We start from the raw sequence: 18,219 nt of genomic DNA, 5'->3' as shown, positions 1-18,219 counted from the left end.
ATGGAGAGGAGCTGCTGAGGGTCCAGCTACGTTTTAATGTGGGCAGTTACGAAGCTGTTTAGGGAGGCTTCGTTTGCTCATTGACGCTTCTGGTGCCACAGAACCTTGAACAGCACCATAAAAATCAGAGTGCTAACTTTGCACAGGGTTATCACTAAATAAGCTTCCTAAGGAGTCTATTTTTTCTAGATTTTAAAACTACACTCATTCTAATAACAAAAAAATCACCCCAAGAATTGAAACTAGACGGTTATTACACGTTTTACATCTGAAAAGTGACCCAGCACGCACACGTGGTCTCAGGCTATCGCATAAAACTAGCAGGCAACATCTATTAAGCACCTGCTATGTGTTAGACCCTGTACTCATCTCATGTCTAGAACAGCCCTACAAAGGAGGCACAGGTGCTCCCATTTTACAGATAGGAAACTGAGGCTCCTTCTATAGCAGCTCCTCCCTTGTTAAGTAACACCCTTTCCCATATAAATGCCATCCACCACACCTGCCATGCCGCCACGGGTCACAAAGTTTCTGCCCCGTTTTGTCAGGCCACCGTCTGTCCCTCTGGACAGCATGCACTCTGCCGTCCTCACAGACCACTGGCCCCACATCGAGCACTTAATTTTCAGAGCTGCATGACAGAGAATTTCCATGCAAGTCAAAGATGAAAATGCACCTCTACCTCGTGCTCCCAGGTAAAGTGTCTAGTGTCCTGGAGGTAGGCAGGTAAGGATTTAAATCTCGGTTTACCACTTAGCTGTCTGACCTTAGGCAAATTATTGGTCCTGCAATGCCCTCACTTCTCTCACCTGTAAAATAAAGTAAACCGATTTACTCTTTTAACACTGTTAGAAAAATTAAATGAAATAATGGACATAAAGCTTCTAACCCAGAAAAACCTCTTGATAAATGGTAACTATTACTATTAGCAATAGCAAGGCGAGGTTATTCAAACATCCTCCCCACCCCCATCCTACCTCCATCCCAGAGCCAAAACCATTGTCGGTGGAATATGTTTTATGTTCTTGGCACTCTTTTTCCCTCGCTTTTTGAGCCTGTTTTTAGAAAATGGAGAATTTCTACACATACCACAAACTGACTAAAAATTTCTGCTATCATACTTTCAACCAATTGTTCCTATGATACAGAATTAAAATACAAAGAGCTCCGTGCCTCTGAGAGGTTCCTTAAAGACCCACAGAGCTTTCTCAAGAATCTGATTTAGGGGCACCTGGCTGGCCCGGTTGGTTAAGCATCTGACTCTTGATTTCGGTTCAGGTCATGATCTCATGGTTCGTGAGTTCGAGCCCCACATCGGGCTCTGCACTGACAGTGCGAGCCTGCTTGGGATTCTCTCGCTCTCAAAATAAATAAATAAACTTAAAAAAATAAAAACGAAATTTGACTTAGTCACTTTCTACAGTGAAAGTTTTCCTATTTTCTCTTTGACCACTGGGACACACAACTAAAAATCCTTGCCTTCAATGCCCACTAAAGGCTGAAAAGTGCTGCTGGAGAACACAGGAAGAAAGTGAACAGCCTTTGCGGCAAAGCATACTTTAGGGGACCGTTTCTTAAAATCTACCATCGCCAAAGGAAATCCCTAACTGGCTTCTACTATAATAAAACTTTTATTTAAAAACAATGTCGACTTCTGTCCTTTTATCTCTTTTCGTAAAGTAGCCTATCAAAACCCCACAGACTAGATTTAAAATTGCAGCCTGACTATTTAAAATTGTGCACCTTCACTGGGCAAGCTACTTCACATTTCAGAGACTCAGATGCGCCATTTGAAAAAAACAAAAGAGGCAGGCAGGGCATAAAACCACCTACCTTGCGAGATCTTTGTGGGGACTGGAGATAATGCACAGGAAGCACCTGGCACGGAGGCCCTCAGTTTGGCAGCTTGCATCATAATCATCATCCCCAATGCTAAGGAACACTTATATTTTTTGGTAAAAAATGTAAACCACTTTATCCTCATTCGGTGGGAAGATGATGACCAGCTAAAGGGTCCTGTGATGCCAGAGCGGCTGCCGACGCCCGATCCATCCGAAGTCCCAGCCGCTCTCTGCACGTGGGTGTCTGCCTGCCCGCTGCTAGTGTGGACCACCTCCTTCAGGTAAGAGGGCGGGAGTCTGCCATGGTCCCAGGGCTTCAAGTTTCCGCTTTTTAGCCCGTCAGAAGAAATTTCACGCAGGAATTTAGGCAAGGAGAGCTAACTGTATTGGAGCACACTGGCTTAATCAATTGCTTAAGAAGAAGAAAAGTAAATAAACATCTGATTCAAAGAGGATCTGCCAACATCTCATTATCTCCCAGAGAAGGACCCCCTACGGTTCTACCCCACCCACGAAAGGGCACTGGGGCCTTGTGCTGGCTCCCGGCTGCATCTCACTTAGCGCCTCTTTTGTTTGTGTCCCTGGGGCCGTCCAGACTTCATCCCTGCCCCTTTCAGCTGTCCTTTAAAGGACCGACTGCTCAACACTTTCTGAGTCTCCCACCTCCAGGAATATTAAAACACAACGCTGACACAACGCGGGGTGGGAGGCTGCAGGAGCCAGGTGCCGAGAGTTACGGGAGGTGCTCAGGATGGAGAGACGGAAGAGTGTCCCACGAAGACGGAGGTCGCAATGATGTGCTGTGCCAACGAGGACACCATCGAAGACGTAAGCACCATAAGCACCGGCTGCTCTGGGACAAAATGGGCAATCTGGATCCATGGGGCGGACGGGGGGGGGGGCGGACGGGGGGGGGGGGGGGATGTGGTCACAGGAGATACCCTAGAGCAGAAATTCCCAGGGTGAGGTACAAGAACAGATGCTATAGAATCTTTCAGTTCCGGCACCATTACTAACGGCCGTCCCAGCCTGCCCCTGTACCTCTGCGGGCCAGTGAGGTCCCGGAAAGAACGACACTGCTTGCACCTTCGCGCGGGCATTTTGCAAGCATGTCACCCGGAGTAAGTCATTTCATTCGCTGGGAGTCTCAGTTTCTACAACTGAAAAGTTGGGCTGCTAACGTCTACACTTCTGGGTTGTTACCAGTATTCAGATGGCAGACAAGACGGGGCACAGAGAAGAGCCTCGAAAATGTCCCTAGGCTGACTGAGTTAAACCATCTAGTCACTCAGTACTTCTGAAGGAGAGTTGAAGACGTTCCCCAGTTAAAAAGGAGGGCATCTATGCACTTGAAACTCACTCTCAAATTAAGACATATGAGAGCGCTCGTTTCTCAGCAGCAGAGTCTGTTTTCCCCCCTCGCTACCTCCAGGACCCGGCACAAGGACCTGGCAGGTTCTCAGGAAATATGTCACTAATGACCAGATACCAAAACACTGTAACTCACGATTGCTGGATCGCTCCGAATCATAACACACTACAGGAAATTCAGAAATGGTTTGCCTAAAAAAACAAACGAGAACTCTGAAAAGCCTCTAAGAAAAACAATTAAAAACTAAAAAACCACACCCTCCTTTGGATGAAACAGAAACTCACACACCACTTCTAAATATAAGTCTGCAATCTCCATTCTCATTTGTCTCTCTTACTCTACACGTCTGACAACATTCAAGCGAACTGCAAACAGTTTCTAAAAGGGGGGGGGGGGCGGTCACCACAAATGACACCTCTAGCCATCAGGGTTTTGTCGAACAAAGAGAAGCACGTCGGGCTAAGTAACGATCCTCCCTTCATGTGTTTTTACCCCTCACGTACATCCTGAGTGATGCTAAGAGCACTAATATCAGAGAAATGGGTGTAATATGAAAAATTACCATCTTGAAATACCAACAGAGAACTTTATCAATCCGGACACAAACAGACTACCTTCATCTTGACTCCTTTGCTCTGCTTCCTGTTGTAACCAACCACTAAATATAACCTGGCGGCGAACCAGCCACCAATCCATATATTATATCAGATAATTAAAAATACAGGGTTATGTAATCTTATTTAATGGTTACTTGGCTAGGATTGAAAGCCATCCAAAGCGGTACCAGAGAGCTGGATGAAATTATAATGCGTAAGACATTTCTAAAGATGTTTTTCAGTAAGAGTCAGCACATCCCCTACTAGCAAATATAATACAAAACATGGAACACTACTTTCATCTCCAATTAACCTCCCTGGCAAGAAACAGACAATGTCAATTCCTTCCAGGGGCTCGGGAAGTGGGGAGAGACATACTAAAGCCTATCTTCTTTGATTTGATTTTAACATCAAGTAAACATCACCCATTACATTTGGTAGAGAAACAAAAGTGCTCAGTATTTACAGGGTAGAGGGAAGGAGAGCCAGTTAGCCTAAGAAAATAAAAGTCAGCAACTAATGCTCACCGTGACACGCAAGCCTGGAAAAGGTATAAAAGCTGACTTACATTAGCACAGGAGCGTAGATCTTGAGGCCATCCCAGCTCAAGTTCTTACTTACAGATTATTAGAAAAAAATAATTCAGCGAGGAGGCTGATCAATGTTTACAACTACTGAATTTTTTAAAAATGGCAACATCTCATTTATAAACGGTTTCATTATCATAATGTGTTGATTACTAAAGTAATAAACTGGTCACAGGAGGGCTTTAATTCAAAGTGCCTCTTGGCCAGAGCATTAAAATCCTGTAGGATAGATAAACCTACTATACATGTTTGTTTCTTCAAACAGACCACTAGATAAGTATCGAAAGAAACTTTTTTTATAAAAATCAAGGTAAGTCAACCAGAAAAGAGCATATTAATTACATTGATCTCTACAGGGTTTTAAATTAGCGTGTGTTGTATTCTATCTTTCCAAGAAGGCACAAATAGCAAGAACGATGGTCTTAAGAGACAGGAGACCTGAGTTCAAATTACATCTCAGCTGCCCACAAACTTGCATAGTTGGGTTCTGCAGCCGCCTCCCCAGAAAAACAGAGATGTCAATGTCAGCCTCACAAGAGTCCAACTGTGAGAAAGGAACTGAACGGCATCAGCATGTACCTTAAAGACCCTTGGAAACTTCAACACGCTATGCAAACATAAGGTATCGGGTTCAGTGCCGACCGTCGTCACGGTACAAGTTGGTGCCAGAAGCCTAATTCCAGCATCGAGATTCAGAATAAACTCTGAAAAGAAAGAGTTTCTTTCAGAGGCAAACAGTCAATAAAACTGCTAAATATGAATAAAAATGCTTTTCTGTAGCCAGTAACAAGATGGTTATCAGATTCAAAATCAAAGTTTTCTAATAACCATTCAAATTCAGATGTAAGACACTATTTTAGAGGTGCACTTGTAATTCTGAAGTTACATAATTGAGCGTAATTAATACTTTAAATGATAAGGCTTTGCATTCTGGATATCAGCTTATGATTTAAGAGGAGAACATTGTCGTCTCAAGTAATCTAAATTAACAGTAATAAGAGTATCTTGAGTATCACCTTTTCCTTCCTTCACATAACTGTTCGCTATGAGAAATGTACTCCTTACACAAATTCCTTTTTTTACGGAAAAGTAAGGTGATCGGGTTTAACATCTACAAAAATACTACATGGGAACACTGTCCAGTATCTATTTCAAGTAACCAGAAGCCACTGACACTAGGAGAAACACAAAACACCAAAAGAATTTTGAATGTACGGTTTTAGCAACACAGTACTATGGCAACATGGCACGGAGGTAAAAAAAAAAAAAAAAAAAAAAAAAAAAATTCTGACTTTCAAAATAAGAGAACTCATTATACTTGTACTTCAGCTGTTTCCTTAATTGAGCACCACACAACTTTGATTCGGCTTCTTTCTTAAGAAAAATGCACTTGACTCCACAATCCAGACTATTTCTAATGCCACTGATCTCACACAACGTACAGAGAAATTTCTTTCACAGAAATGACAGCCCAGCAGGCAACAAAAGATATATGTAAATCATAAAGCAAGGAGTGCAAACCTAACTGCAGAACTGTTCAGGAGAGCCTCGGAGTAAGCTTAAAATTCCTTTTCCCTAATTTAAGAATGTAAGCCCATTACTTTTTCACAAGCCTGTTTTACTAAAGAAATAAAAATAAGCCTGCAATTAAAATAAAATGGGAGAGCTCCGTAAACCGATTTCTGTTCCACAATTCAGACAGCACGCGTGCTTACATTCTTGGAAACACGGAGTCTCCCCACTAACAACACACCCTACTCTGTCTGCAGAACCGGCTGAAACAGGCAAATGCTGGAGGCTGCTGCTCAAAAATATAGATATCGATACACAAATAGAATATGTCTGCCTCTTCTTTCACTTCCAACAATAAAAGAGCCAGGGCCAGCATCAAGATCAGCAGACCCGATTTAACTCGGAAACCACAAACGGTCACTGCACGGAGTGATTCCTGCAAAAGGTAACGGATCTGACCAGGTAATGTTTCTGCCATCACCCAGAGAAGCAGCACACCAGTAGCCCCCAAGCCCATCTTCATCTGAAACATGGGTAACAGATACAGAGGGACCCGAGGACTGCTCCCGGGAAGGAAGGCTCCATTTACCGTCCATCCCAGATCACTCAGGAAGCTCAAGGAAGAAGCAACCAGGAAATCCTGTCCTGGGTAGGCGCGCCTCCATATGCCCCTGGATCCCGGTGCCCTCTGCTTCCCAGGGCTGTTCACACCCTGGACTGGCGGAAGCAGCGCTAAAACGGCATAGGCAGCAAAGACTCCTCGTCGGGTCTTCTGAACTCCTAACCAGCCTCCGGTGAGAGTGACCCACCCAGAGCGTCCCAAAGAGAAGACAGGCGAGCCAAGAAGGGGGCTCTTGCGTGGGCCCCTACCAACCCCTCCCCACCAAGGGCCAGCCTGCAAGCCTGGGCAGGAGCTGCCCACCTCCAGGGAGAGCAGACCACCCTGCCAGGGTGCCGATAACCTGGGCACTGGAGAAAAAACGAGACAGACAGGAGAGGAACTGGGCTCTGCCACTAAGACCGCTGGGTCCTTCTCCTCGGAAACGCTTGGGGTCTGACCCCAAACCTCCCCCAAGGTCCTCAAACTTCACTAACAATACAGGCACCTGTTCCCTTCACCTTTTGTGCATTTCATCCCCTCCAGTCCTTCCATTTTGCTCCAGCTCTTTCTCCAGCTCCCCGGACAGACCAAACACACGAGGATGCCCGAGTCCCTCACAAACTCCCCTCCGATGAGATAATTCAACCCCCGCCCCACCAAAGCCCCCAGATGTTCGCCGTCCCCCACCCACAAGTTTACCTCGGGTATCCTCGAGTCCCCAAAGATCTTCCAGTCTCGTCCGAGCGCCCCAGCCTTCTGCCCGCCCCCGCCCCGGCCGCGTCTCCCAAAAGCACACACATCTCGCTTTCCCCCGGGTGTCCCGTATTCCCCCAGGTCCCCACCCAAACGCCCCCCCGGATTGCTACCTGGGCCCCCTCCCGCCTCCCCAGCTCTGCTTCCAGCCAGCCCCACAGGTCCGCCTCCCCAGCGCCCCCGCATTTCCACCCGATCCCGAGCCTCCCCCGTCCCCGAGCCGCCCCGGCCGCCACTCCCCCGGCCCCAACGGCCGCGGGCTACAGTTAACGGCCGGCCGACCGGCCGGCGTGCGCCCTCACCTTGGTTCACCAGCCGCAGAGCGTGCGTGAAGGAGGGGTCCAGGGAGTCCTTCTCCGCCATCAGCTCCGGCAGGTACTTCTCCTCCATGCTCGCCGGCCGCCGGGCCCGGGACGCCGACGCGCGGCGGGCGAGCAGCGGCGGCCCCGCGCCCCCCGACCCCGCCCGCGCCCCAGCGGCGCGCAACCCGGGCCAGAAGCCGCGGCCGGGGCGCGGCGCAGCCAAGCCCCGAGGTCGGCCCGGCGGCGGCACGGGGCGGGGGGTGGCCGCCGAGTGCCCCGCGCTGGCGGCCGCTGCCTCCCGGACGCGGCCCCCGCGGCCCCGCAGCGGGCCGAGCAGGAGCGGGCGCGGGCCGGCGCGGTCAGGCGGGCCCTCGGGCCGGGCCGGCGGCGCGCTCGGCGAGCCTGAGGCAGTCCCGGGCGAGCCCCGCCAGCCGGCGCCCGCGCCCCAGCTCAGCCGCGACCCGCACGCCGCGCGCCGCCCCGCGCTCTCCGAGCGGCCGCGCCGAGCGCCCGGCCCGCCGCCCCGCCCGCCGCGCCTGCGCCTGCGCGCCGCGCCCGCGCCCCCCCGCCCCGCCCCGCCCCGCCCGCCGCCTCCGGGGGGGGGGCCGCCCCCTGCTGCGCGGCAGTCCGCGGGGAAGGGCGTCCCGGCGCCTCCCGCCCGCCGCGCGCTCTCCTCCGGCCCCGGGGGGCGCGGGGGAGCCCGGCTGTGCGGTGCCGGCGCGGCCCGACGCGGACGCCGGGAAACTGAGGCCCGGAGAGGTCGCGCGGCTCGCCCAAGGTCACCCGGCGAGCGCTCCCCGGAGGAGGGTCAGGGGCCCGGCCGGGAGAGAGGACAGGGAGGGGAGCCCGGGCTCGCCCCGGCGGGCCCTGGGGAGAGGCATCGGGGCGAGCCGCGCTGCTCTTTACGGCTCCCAGGACTTCCCTAACTTCTCTCCCGTTGCTGTCCCCTCCTGTTTGCAAGCAAATAACGCGGGCGCGCCGTCCTTCCCGGGCGCCCGGGCTCTGGGCGCCGACCCCGGGACCCTGGGTCCCGAGGTCGGTTACGTAAAAGAGCGTGCCCTTCAGGGTGTCTTTGTCAGCCCGAGTTGCCACCGGCTCATCTTTCACTTCTCCCCTAAACCGGCTGTGCCTGGATGAGGAAGAGGGAGCCTTGCTGGAACCTGTTCCCTCCTGGGGAGAGTGCCCTGGACGCACGTGGGCGCTGATATCCTCTGTCCCTTTTCGCCCTCTTCCCCAAGGAGCCCTCCCTCGGGCCCGTTTTCAGGTTTCCTGAGCATGTGGAGTAAATGTCTCCCAGCTGGCCTAGGACTCAGAGTCTGTCCTGCCTTTCCCCCTCCAAACCTCCACCCCCAGTCCTGGCCTCAATGTCACATTCCCTGGACAGCTTTCCAAGACTTCCTCTGCCAAGCTGGTCAGGGCACCATGTCCTCCACCCCCCACCCACCCCCCTTCCCTCCCCCTCGCTGGTCAGCCCTGGCTCAGAGAGAGCTGTAATTCTGTTTTCTTGAGACCATGAGCATCTCAGGGGCAGAGCTAGAGTTTTGTTTTGGGGGGAGGGTCCCCAGCACCTGGTGCCTTTGGGAGAGGTGTGGGGGGCACCAGATATGTTTGTTGAAGTGACAAACCAGTGGAAAGCCACTCCTGTGGCCAGCTGCGGAGGGCAGGCGTGGAATCTTCCTCCCATGCACCTGTAGGCCTCCACAGCCAGAGATGCTGAGAGTGGACATCTAGGAGCACCAAGCTACTGTAAGTCCCACCCCCAGTACCCACCTCCCTCAAGCTCAAGCACTCCAACCCCTGTTCCTCCCTAGACTGACTTGGCTCCCAGCTAAAGGGCCATTTCAGAATTCCCAGTAAGAACCTTCTTCGTGTCTGTCTTTCGGCTAAACTCTCAAGAGGCCCTCTAATGACAGGTTAAATGTGTGGCCTCTGGGACGGGACAACCCGGATTTGCAATTATGGCTCTGCTGCTCACTAGCTGTGACCTCTCTGTGCCTCAGTCTCCTCATCTTGTAGAGATGAGAATAGACCCGATTTCATAACAGAACCATGAAGAGTAAACTAAGCAGCTCCTAATGAAATCCCCCCAGTCTTCCACACGTGCACAGTTAAGTGCTTAGCTGGTCTTTGTCGGGGTTTTCCTTGCATGGTTCTTCTCTTGGTCTTCCAAATCTCCTTCCCCTCAGCCGTGGCTCCCTGGAGCACTCAGCAAACACCACTGTGTGTGGTCCTCACTGCAGGACACCCCATGGATTGCCCCAGCTGACTAAGCAAAGGACCCGGGGGCCCAGAGTGGGGCTTCTAGAACAGCAAGGGGGATGGTTGCAGTCCCAGCTCCTCCCTGACTCTCCGCAGGACCTTGGCTAATTAAACCTGTGTGAGCTTCAGAGACCCCCTCTCCAAAACCTGGGTTACGCCAGCAACCCTGGAGGGCGGCTGGAAAGATCCATGGGGCAGTGTCTTCTCCTCAACATTAGAATGGAATGCACATACCTCCCGCTTAGGTTCCTGCATCACAGGACCAAGGGCGTGAGTCCCCAGCAGACAGCCACCTTTAAAGGGAGGAAGGGAGGTGAGTTCTGGGGCATGGATGAGCCCCAGGAGAGGAGAATGGGACCAGATGCTGGACACTCAGCCGCCCCCTCCCCACTTCCTCTTTTACAGTCTCCCTTCCATTCAGACCCTCTGCCCGAATCACAGTCCAAACTTCGAGGAATCACTGCTTTCATTAAGCATTTGCCAGGTGCCAGGCACTATGTCAGGGGCTCTTTCATTCACCATTTTAAGTTTTCTCAACACCCTGTAGGGAAGACACCATTTATCACCACTTACAAATGAGGAAACCGAGGCTCAGAGCAGTTTCATACTTTGCTTCAGCCCACGGCTGTCAGTAAGGGATCCCAGACCTGTGGACCCTCATGCCTCCTCCCCCTCCCTTCCCTGTTCAGTCTGTGACACTGGGGACTGGCTCCACCCTCCTGCATCCGCAGGGTTGGCAGAGAAGTCTCGCCAGCAGCTGGGGAGGAGGGCTGTATGCCGGGAAGCTGACAGCAAAGGCACTGAATCTTCTGCTCCAGACCCTCCTTCTCTCAGAACCTTCCAAGAGGGCAGGTGCCCAGCACTGTGAGTGCCCACGTGGGGCCCTCCAGGGAGGAAGGAGATGAATGTCTCTGTGAGATGCTCAGGAAATGGTCCCCACCCACCAGCCTGGCCAAGCTGCTGGCTGTGGGGCACTTCCCCACCTTGTTGGTCTTCATGGGACGGCCATTCCTGAGGGCGCTGACCCTCAGATCCCTTTGCTGATGAGAAAATCAGATGCTGGGAAAAGTTCTGAGAATTTTGCAAGCCGCTGCAGATAGCACTCCAGCTCGGGTCTTCTGACCTTCAGGCACCCACCAATACCCACGGAGCACACACCATGTGCGGGGACTGCTCTGGGTCCAAGGGACTAGCCATGGACAAAACGGGACTTCTGCAAAGCCACTTCCGGCTGGGGCACCGGGACCCTCTGGCCTGGAGTGGAGGCCCTCAGCAGCGGTAAGAAGTTCTGGCTGCCCTCCCTCCTGGCACTTGTACATCAGGGATTCACCTCCCAGCCCCAGAGACAGAGGGGCACTAAAACCAACCCCACCGAGAGTCACCGTCACCATGCCCTCTCAGGAGCTGCTCTGCCTGCGGTTCCACAAGGAGCCCGTCTAGTTTCAGCCAACCACCCCCATGGCTGGCTGTCGGGATCCCCACCTAGCTCCCACCTACCGCACCCACGCGTTGGTGTGGACAAGTACTTCCCAGTCTTTCTGACCTTAACCCCAGTAGGTCAGACATTGCCACAGCAACCGCACGTGTCAGGGCAGGTATGTTTCTGAGATAGTTGCCATGTTTGTATCAGATTGCTGCTGAGGCTACAAGCTTCCTATTCCTTCGGTTTAAGAAAGGTGAGCCCCGGGGGGGGGGGGGTAAAGGGGGGGTGCGCCTGGGCAGCTCAGTTGGTGAAACATCTGACTTCAGCTCAGGTCATGATCTCACGGTTTGTGGGTTCAAGCCCCAGGTCAGGCTCTGTGCTGGCAGCTCAGAGCCTGGAGCCCGCTTCGGATTCCATGCCTGCCCCTCCCCTGCTCATGCTCATGCACATGCTCATGCTCTGTCTCTCTGTCTCTCTCTCTCTCTTTCTCAGAAATCAGTAAACATTAAAAAAAAATGTAAAAAGAAAAGTAAACCCTATTCCAGATCCCCAAGACCCTGCAGTGTCTTGGGTGGTGAAAGTGAAATCTGGACCAAGAGCCAAAAAGGCCTCACTTTGGCCCCTAGCTGTGTGATCTTGAGCCAGGTGCCCTGTGTCTCTGGGAACTGGGAGAGGAAATCTATACCTCCCAGGATGGTGGCAAGGCTTAAACTGAAGCCTAAGGCTCATCGTGGGCCCCAAGTGACTTGCCCAAAGCTTTTGACTCTCCCTCCCCCTGCCCAAGCGCTGTCCCTGCTCCTGGGCACACTGCACACATCACACCAGGGTCTGGTCATCCCCAGGCCCCTCTGCCTCCACAGCCCTAGCGCCTGGATGGGCGGCCAGTACTCAGCAAGCCTTCGATGCCCGTTCAAGTCCGTTCTCCTGAAACACAGCCTCCGACAGCCCCGCTTCCCAGCTCCCCGAGACAAATGAGTTTGTCATGTAAGACAAGCACCGAAGGACGACACAGCCTTACCTAGAAATCAGTCATTTGTGTGTCAGGGAGAAACGTTTGCTCTGATCCCTGACTCCAGACAGTTACAGGAAGTGCCTTTTCCAACCTGAGCGTGACTTCAAAGGGCTTAACACACGAGGATGAGGGCACGGACAAAGTCCTCAAAGCTGGGAGCCTCCCAAAGCTCAAAGCCCAGCCATAAACCAGGAATGCCTTCGCCGAGGACACATGGGTCTGTTAGTGGCCTCTCTCCTTTTCTCCTCAACCAGCCTCCCCAAACCTCCTGCATTCAGCGTGCAGAAATGCAGCTGGAAGGAGCCACAGAGATCAGCCGGCTCACAAGTCACTACTTCTTAGAGGTGAAGACACTGTCGCCCAGAACATTGAAATGACCCAAAGGTAGCGAGTGCACAAGCGGACGCGCGCGCGCGCGCGCGCGCGCGCACGCCCCACCCCTGTATAGAGTAGATGGAATGGGACCTTTCAGCTCACTCACATGCCGAGGACATCTATCTGTCTCTGTGTCCACGTTCCCCAAAAGTCTATTCCCTCCTGCCCTTTTGTAGACGGAAACTCCAGTGGCTCCTGCCGACTCTCCTTCAGCAGGAAGGGAGCCCTCCTGCCTGTCTTGCAGCCGCTAATGAAACCACAGTATCGCGTACTCGCCCCCTAGTGGGCAAACGTGGACGTGCATGCCCCCGAAAGTTCTTGTGGAACCGGGTGGATAAACGCTTGGGTTGGACCTGCTAGCCACCGAAAGGGGGGGTTCCCAAATAGGATTTAACTCCTCCCCAGGAAAGAGGAGAGCACAGTATTGTCTTTGGGTGAAAGAGTGAAACATATGGAAAGGTAAAGAAAAAGAGGAAAAGGAAGGGAAGAGGTGAGGGAGGGAGAAGATAGGAAAAGGAAGAGAAAGGAAGGACGTAGGGTCGGAGGAGAGCCCAAGGGACTAGGAAAGCTTAAAGGAGGCAGGTTTCTCTATGCTCATACGGTTTCCGCTTCAAAGATAAACACTCGAGGAAACCGTAATGGAGAAGAACAAGAAACGTCCCGTCCTGGGTCAGCGTGTAGTACAGACGAGCCAGGTCAGCCCTTGACTGACCCCATCAGTGCCTGACTTGGTATTCTTCCCCGAATCCAAATATTTCGCTGCCTCCATTTCTGAGCTTGTAAAGGAGAAGCCACGAGCTGTTGTTCTCTTCCTATTTTATTGAGATCTGATGAGAACGATAAAGATTTGCAGAGAAAACCCTAAAAAAGTGCTCCGAGTTCCCAGATCTAACCGTCATCGAAGCGCGTTTTACCGTTTCCTTCTGCACGGCAGCGGCCCTCTCTCCCCACTTCCTGGACTACAAGGTGACTGCCAGCGGGCTCGCGGTTATTTCAACAGTGCATCAAATGATCACAACCTCTGGTGCTTTGTAAGATGCCGTGATGTGAAAGTCGCTGTTGACACGTGAAATATTATTGCCACAGTAGCAAAAAGATCGACGTCCGTCTCCCAAGCCGCCCTTTCTTGTCAGTGTGCGTGGAGACGCCCGCGGAACAATTCCGCCCACGTCAGCAGAATACTCCACCGTAACCCTGCACGTGTCCGGGTTCGGCGCGACGATCAAACAAAACATTTTTGGAGGTGTCAAGTTAGTGTCCAGACAGCCCCCAAGGGGCTGATGACATCTGCAGGGTGCAGTGCGGAGGAAACACATGCAGGTCGCACACAAAACTGCCAGCGGGCGCCGGTGCTGTTTTTGGAGTTAAAAAAGGAAGAGCTGGTCTTAACGAAGCGGCTATGGGAGAAGGACGGACATGGGGTTGGGACCGTGTGCCCGTGTCCGCTGGATTGCACGAGAAACAGAAGTGGACTGCTGTCAGTGACCCCTGGTCTTCCTAAGTGTCTCTGCGGATTTTATTCTCCGGGTTCTGGAGAACGCTCAGCCCCCAGCACCACCCTGTCTGGATTCCTACCGACGGAATGGATCACACGTCAGAACCCCTCGCCTGCTGGTGATGGGGGAGGAAGCGAGGTTCCCGGATACATTCGGGCAGCCTTGATCCACGTGACCCAGCCTCGAACGGCAGCTCGTACGTGGGGTACTTGGGGGAAGTTCCAGCTTCGGCTGGTAAATCATAGTCTGGGAATCCATTCTGTCCAGCTGGGAGAGAGCCCTGCCACACTCGCTGGGAGGAGCCCTGCAAATCTGCAGCACCCTCCACGTACAAATCAGAGGGATCCGTGCACAGTGCGACAAACTAAGTTGCCCTTGGGCGTGTAATTGTCGAGGACACCGGCTGAGGAACCAAACACAGCAAGGAGCCTCCCCCTAAGCAGCTGAGTGCTTGCTGTAAAGCAGCGTCTTTGCATCAATGTATGTAAAGTGCTCAGCACAGAGCCTGGCACTTAACGAGCACAGGATGGGTGGCATATATTAGAGCACACAGAAATATAACGGGAGCCACACGTGTAATTTCAGATTTCCTAGCGGCCACATTAGCAAGGTAAAAAGAGACAGGTAAAGTTCATTTTAATGAGATGGCTTGTTGGGGTGCCTGAGTGGCTCATCTGACTCTCCATTTCATCTCACGGTTCGTGAGATCAAGTCCCACGTCGGACTCTGTGCTGACAGCACAGAGCCTGCTTGGGGTTCCCTCTTCCTCTCTCTCTCCCCCTCCCCTGCTCCCCCCTCAAGATAAATAAATAAGCATAAAAAAAAAATAAGATAGTTTATTTAACCCCCTATATCCAGGATAATATTTCAGCATGTAATCAATACTTGCAGAATAGCGAGATAGTTTGCAATCTTTTTTTTTTATACTAATTTGTTGAAATCTGGTGTGTACTTGGTGCTTCTCCATCCAGATGCAAAGGGTTAAAGTAAAATGTCCTACCGATACTCTAAAGATGCATTTAATGGAAACACATCTCCCACGGCTTCCATTTTAACATTTAAATTCATCTAAATTTAAATGACACCAGCAGCAGTTCTCCACTAATACCAGCCCCCAAATCAAGTGCCCACGAGCCACATGTGGCTTGTGACTATGGAGCCGGGCAGCGCACATCCTGAGGAGAGGTTCGGGGGCATGAAATAGAAAACCCAGTTGTCAGTGCTCAACAAAACAGGTGCGTCCTACGTGGAGTCCAAAATAGGCTGCCCAGGACTGGTGCAGTGGTATGCCAGACCCCTTCAGTCTTTCTCCTCCACCCACCTTAGGGTGTCGGGATGGGATGTCCCCATTTTTCCCTGGGCATCTGACCTCATTCCAGGCAAGAAAAAGTAGGGGATGGTCAGGTAGGTACGATAGGAGCGGATGTTTTGAGCATCTGAGCCCGAACCAAGTATATGACAGGGCTCGTGAGAGGTGGCTCCCTGTCCTCAGGGAAAGGAAAGCCCGAAAGCCACTGCCCCACCCATGCTTCTGCCAAGAAATACCTGGGCTTAGCTCAAGCAGAGGGCCGCTCGCTGTGGTGGTGGTGAATTTCATCATCCACAGAGTCGGATCCTCTCTAGCCGTGTGGCCTGGAGCTGCTTGACGCCCCTAGGGTTTGGCTTCCTCACCTGTGCCAAGGGGATCACAGTGAGCGGCGCCTACCTCCTCTGATCATTAGGAGGATAAAGTTAGTCACTGTTTGAATGTGCTGAAAACAGGGCCCGGCACATAGTAGGTGCTTTGCTAAGGTTTCTTAAGTGGAATAATCTCAGTCCTGCGAACAATTTTTGGCTGATCGATCTCCTCAGTGTTCAGTACGGGTCTGAGACTCTTCTCCCTTGAGGGCTGAGAGCAAATCAAAACTGCATCTGTCTCTCCAGGACTAAAAGATAGAAAGTGATCATGTCAGCAAAATCAAGAAGTCCATTCATTGACATACGTCACTGAGATCCACTGGTTGGCATTCTATAGCCTGAAAATGCTTTGATTTTTTTTTTTTTTTTTTTTCATCTTATGGACAATACAAAGCCCCGCCAATACTTGTCGACCACCAAGGACGGATTTAGCAGACGGGAAAATGAAATCCTACCCCTTCCCTGACTAGCTTGAATGTGTGACTTGGTCAAGTTATGCCGCCTTTCTCTGAGCCTTCATTTTCTCCCCTGTGAAATGGGGCTGCTTCATTCCTAGGTCAAACATGCCTTCAGGCACACAATGGTTTCTCAGTGAATGCAACTGGTTTCCTTCTACCTTTTGTCTTGGAAAGGCTATAAGGAATGAGGAAGCTGGGAAAGCTAGTATGGGAGACTGAATTTCTCAGATGGCCCCCGTTACTTAAGGGTTATCAAATTTCGAGCCACTTGTGCAGCAGGGTTTGTTAAACTAAGCAATGCACGGTGATGCTTTTTGCCAGTTCTGCTCAGAAGGCACTGTTGTTTTAAGTGACCGAGGGCTCATACCTCAGAGCCATAGTGGGAAGAGCACAGACTTTGGAGCTCAACCCATCAACTCCTTCAGCAAGGGACACTTTTCTTTACCTCTCGTTTTTTCCTTTTTAGCATTAAAGGATCTTTGCATTTCTGAAAAGGCAAGACCACTAACGTCACTTTTCCCTGCCTCAGCTTCCTTAATTGTAAATATCTACCTTAAAGAAATATTGAGATTGATTAATATTACGTTCATAAATTGCCCAGCACACAGTGGAGGCTTGGTGGATGGTAATTGTTATAGTAAGGCTCTGTCCCCCTTGAAATGAAATTGGGTTTCTCATCAAATCAAACAGGCTCCGTAACGTGGATAAAGAAAAAAAAATCTACAGAAATGAGTTCTTTCACCAAGTTTTTCTTTTCTAGGTTGGCTGAAATAAAGAGAGGAGTAGATGGGGCACCTGGGTGGCTCAGTCGGTTAAGCGTCCGACTTCGGCTCAGGTCACGATCTCGCGGTCCATGAGTTCGAGCCCCACGTCAGGCTCTGGGCTGATGGCTCAGAGCCTGGAGCCTGTTTCCGATTCTGTGTCTCCCTCTCTCTCTGCCCCTCCTCCGTTCATGCTCTGTCTCTCTCTGTCTCAAAAATAAATAAACGTTAAAAAAAAAAAAAAAGGGGAGTAGAACATTACACTCCAAAGATATAATGCCGCCTCTCCTCAAGAAGCTGTCAGGTTTTAATGGCATGAGGACAATTTACTTCAAGTAAAGTCCAAGCAGATGCTTGATGCTGGAGAAGTTACTTTTAAGCAGGTCTTTAAAATTGGCTGAGAATCTGAGGCTGTGCTCAGAGAGACTGTTAAATCATTGAATAATTTCTCCAAGACGTCAAGTTAGCTCTTATAACAGGCCCCTCAAATTAGCCTGAGAGCCCTTACAACAAACGAGTCTCTGATTAAAAGATTAATGTGGTCTTATTTTGCATTTCCATCTTTGCCTTTCATAAAATAGCTTGAAAAATAGCCTTTAAAAATAGCTTTATTTGGGGCACCTGGGTGGCTCAGTTGATGAAGCATGTGACTTTGGCTCAAGTCATGATCTCGCGGTTCGTGAGTCTGAGCCCCGCATCGGGCTCTGTGCTGACAGCTCAGAACCTGGAACCTGCTTCGGATTCTGTGTCTCCCTCCTCTGTGCCCCTCCCCCACTCACGCTCTGTCTCTCTCAAAAGTAAGTAAACATTAAACAAATTTTTTTAAAATAGCTTTTATTTTTACTCTTCTTCCCCAGCCCCCAAAATCTTGTTCTTTTTCAGTGCTCTCTCTCATCGATTGTGCGCTCTGTTATTCCAGACACCTGGAGGCCCTCCTTCAGCCCTGCAGTGACTCTGTCAACAATTTCTGTTCCTTGCCTCTCCCAAGTACCCTGATTCCCCCACTTCTCTGTCCCCCCCTGCCTTCTCCACAGCCTCCCACTGGCCTTCTGTCCTCTCCTCCCACCTGTCAATTATCTGCGCTGCACCCAGGCTGAGCTTTAACAATGCAAGTCTGGTCATTTCCTTCTTGCTGAAAACCTGGCAGTGGTCTCCATTGCCGTTGGTTCCGATGAAGTCCAAAATGCTTTATTC

General features: G+C 51.3%; 1 protein-coding gene and 1 long non-coding RNA gene across 3 annotated transcripts in view; one reads left to right on the top strand and one right to left on the bottom strand.

The window, feature by feature from the left end:
- Positions 1 to 7,724, bottom strand: part of KHDRBS3 (KH RNA binding domain containing, signal transduction associated 3) — a 189,769-nt gene extending 182,045 nt beyond the window's left edge. For both annotated transcript variants that reach the window (XR_006212771.1, XM_042972650.1), the window contains exon 1: positions 7,565 to 7,724. Coding sequence is in view for 1 of the 2 variants with exons in the window: in XM_042972650.1 (XP_042828584.1) it covers positions 7,565 to 7,652 (88 nt within the window). In the remaining variant the exon portion in view is untranslated. The remainder of the gene's footprint in view (positions 1 to 7,564) is intronic.
- A 2,700-nt stretch (positions 7,725 to 10,424) lies between these two features.
- On the top strand, positions 10,425 to 17,085 carry LOC122235016. Its single transcript, XR_006213088.1, has 3 exons — positions 10,425 to 10,687; positions 10,953 to 11,101; positions 17,025 to 17,085. It is a non-coding gene; the product is annotated as an uncharacterized LOC122235016 (long non-coding RNA).
- The last annotated feature ends 1,134 nt before the right edge of the window (positions 17,086 to 18,219 follow it).

This window comes from Panthera tigris, chromosome F2, assembly GCF_018350195.1.
Source record: "Panthera tigris isolate Pti1 chromosome F2, P.tigris_Pti1_mat1.1, whole genome shotgun sequence".
NCBI lineage: Eukaryota > Metazoa > Chordata > Mammalia > Carnivora > Felidae > Panthera > Panthera tigris.
This window is presented reverse-complemented; position numbering and strand designations above follow the sequence as displayed.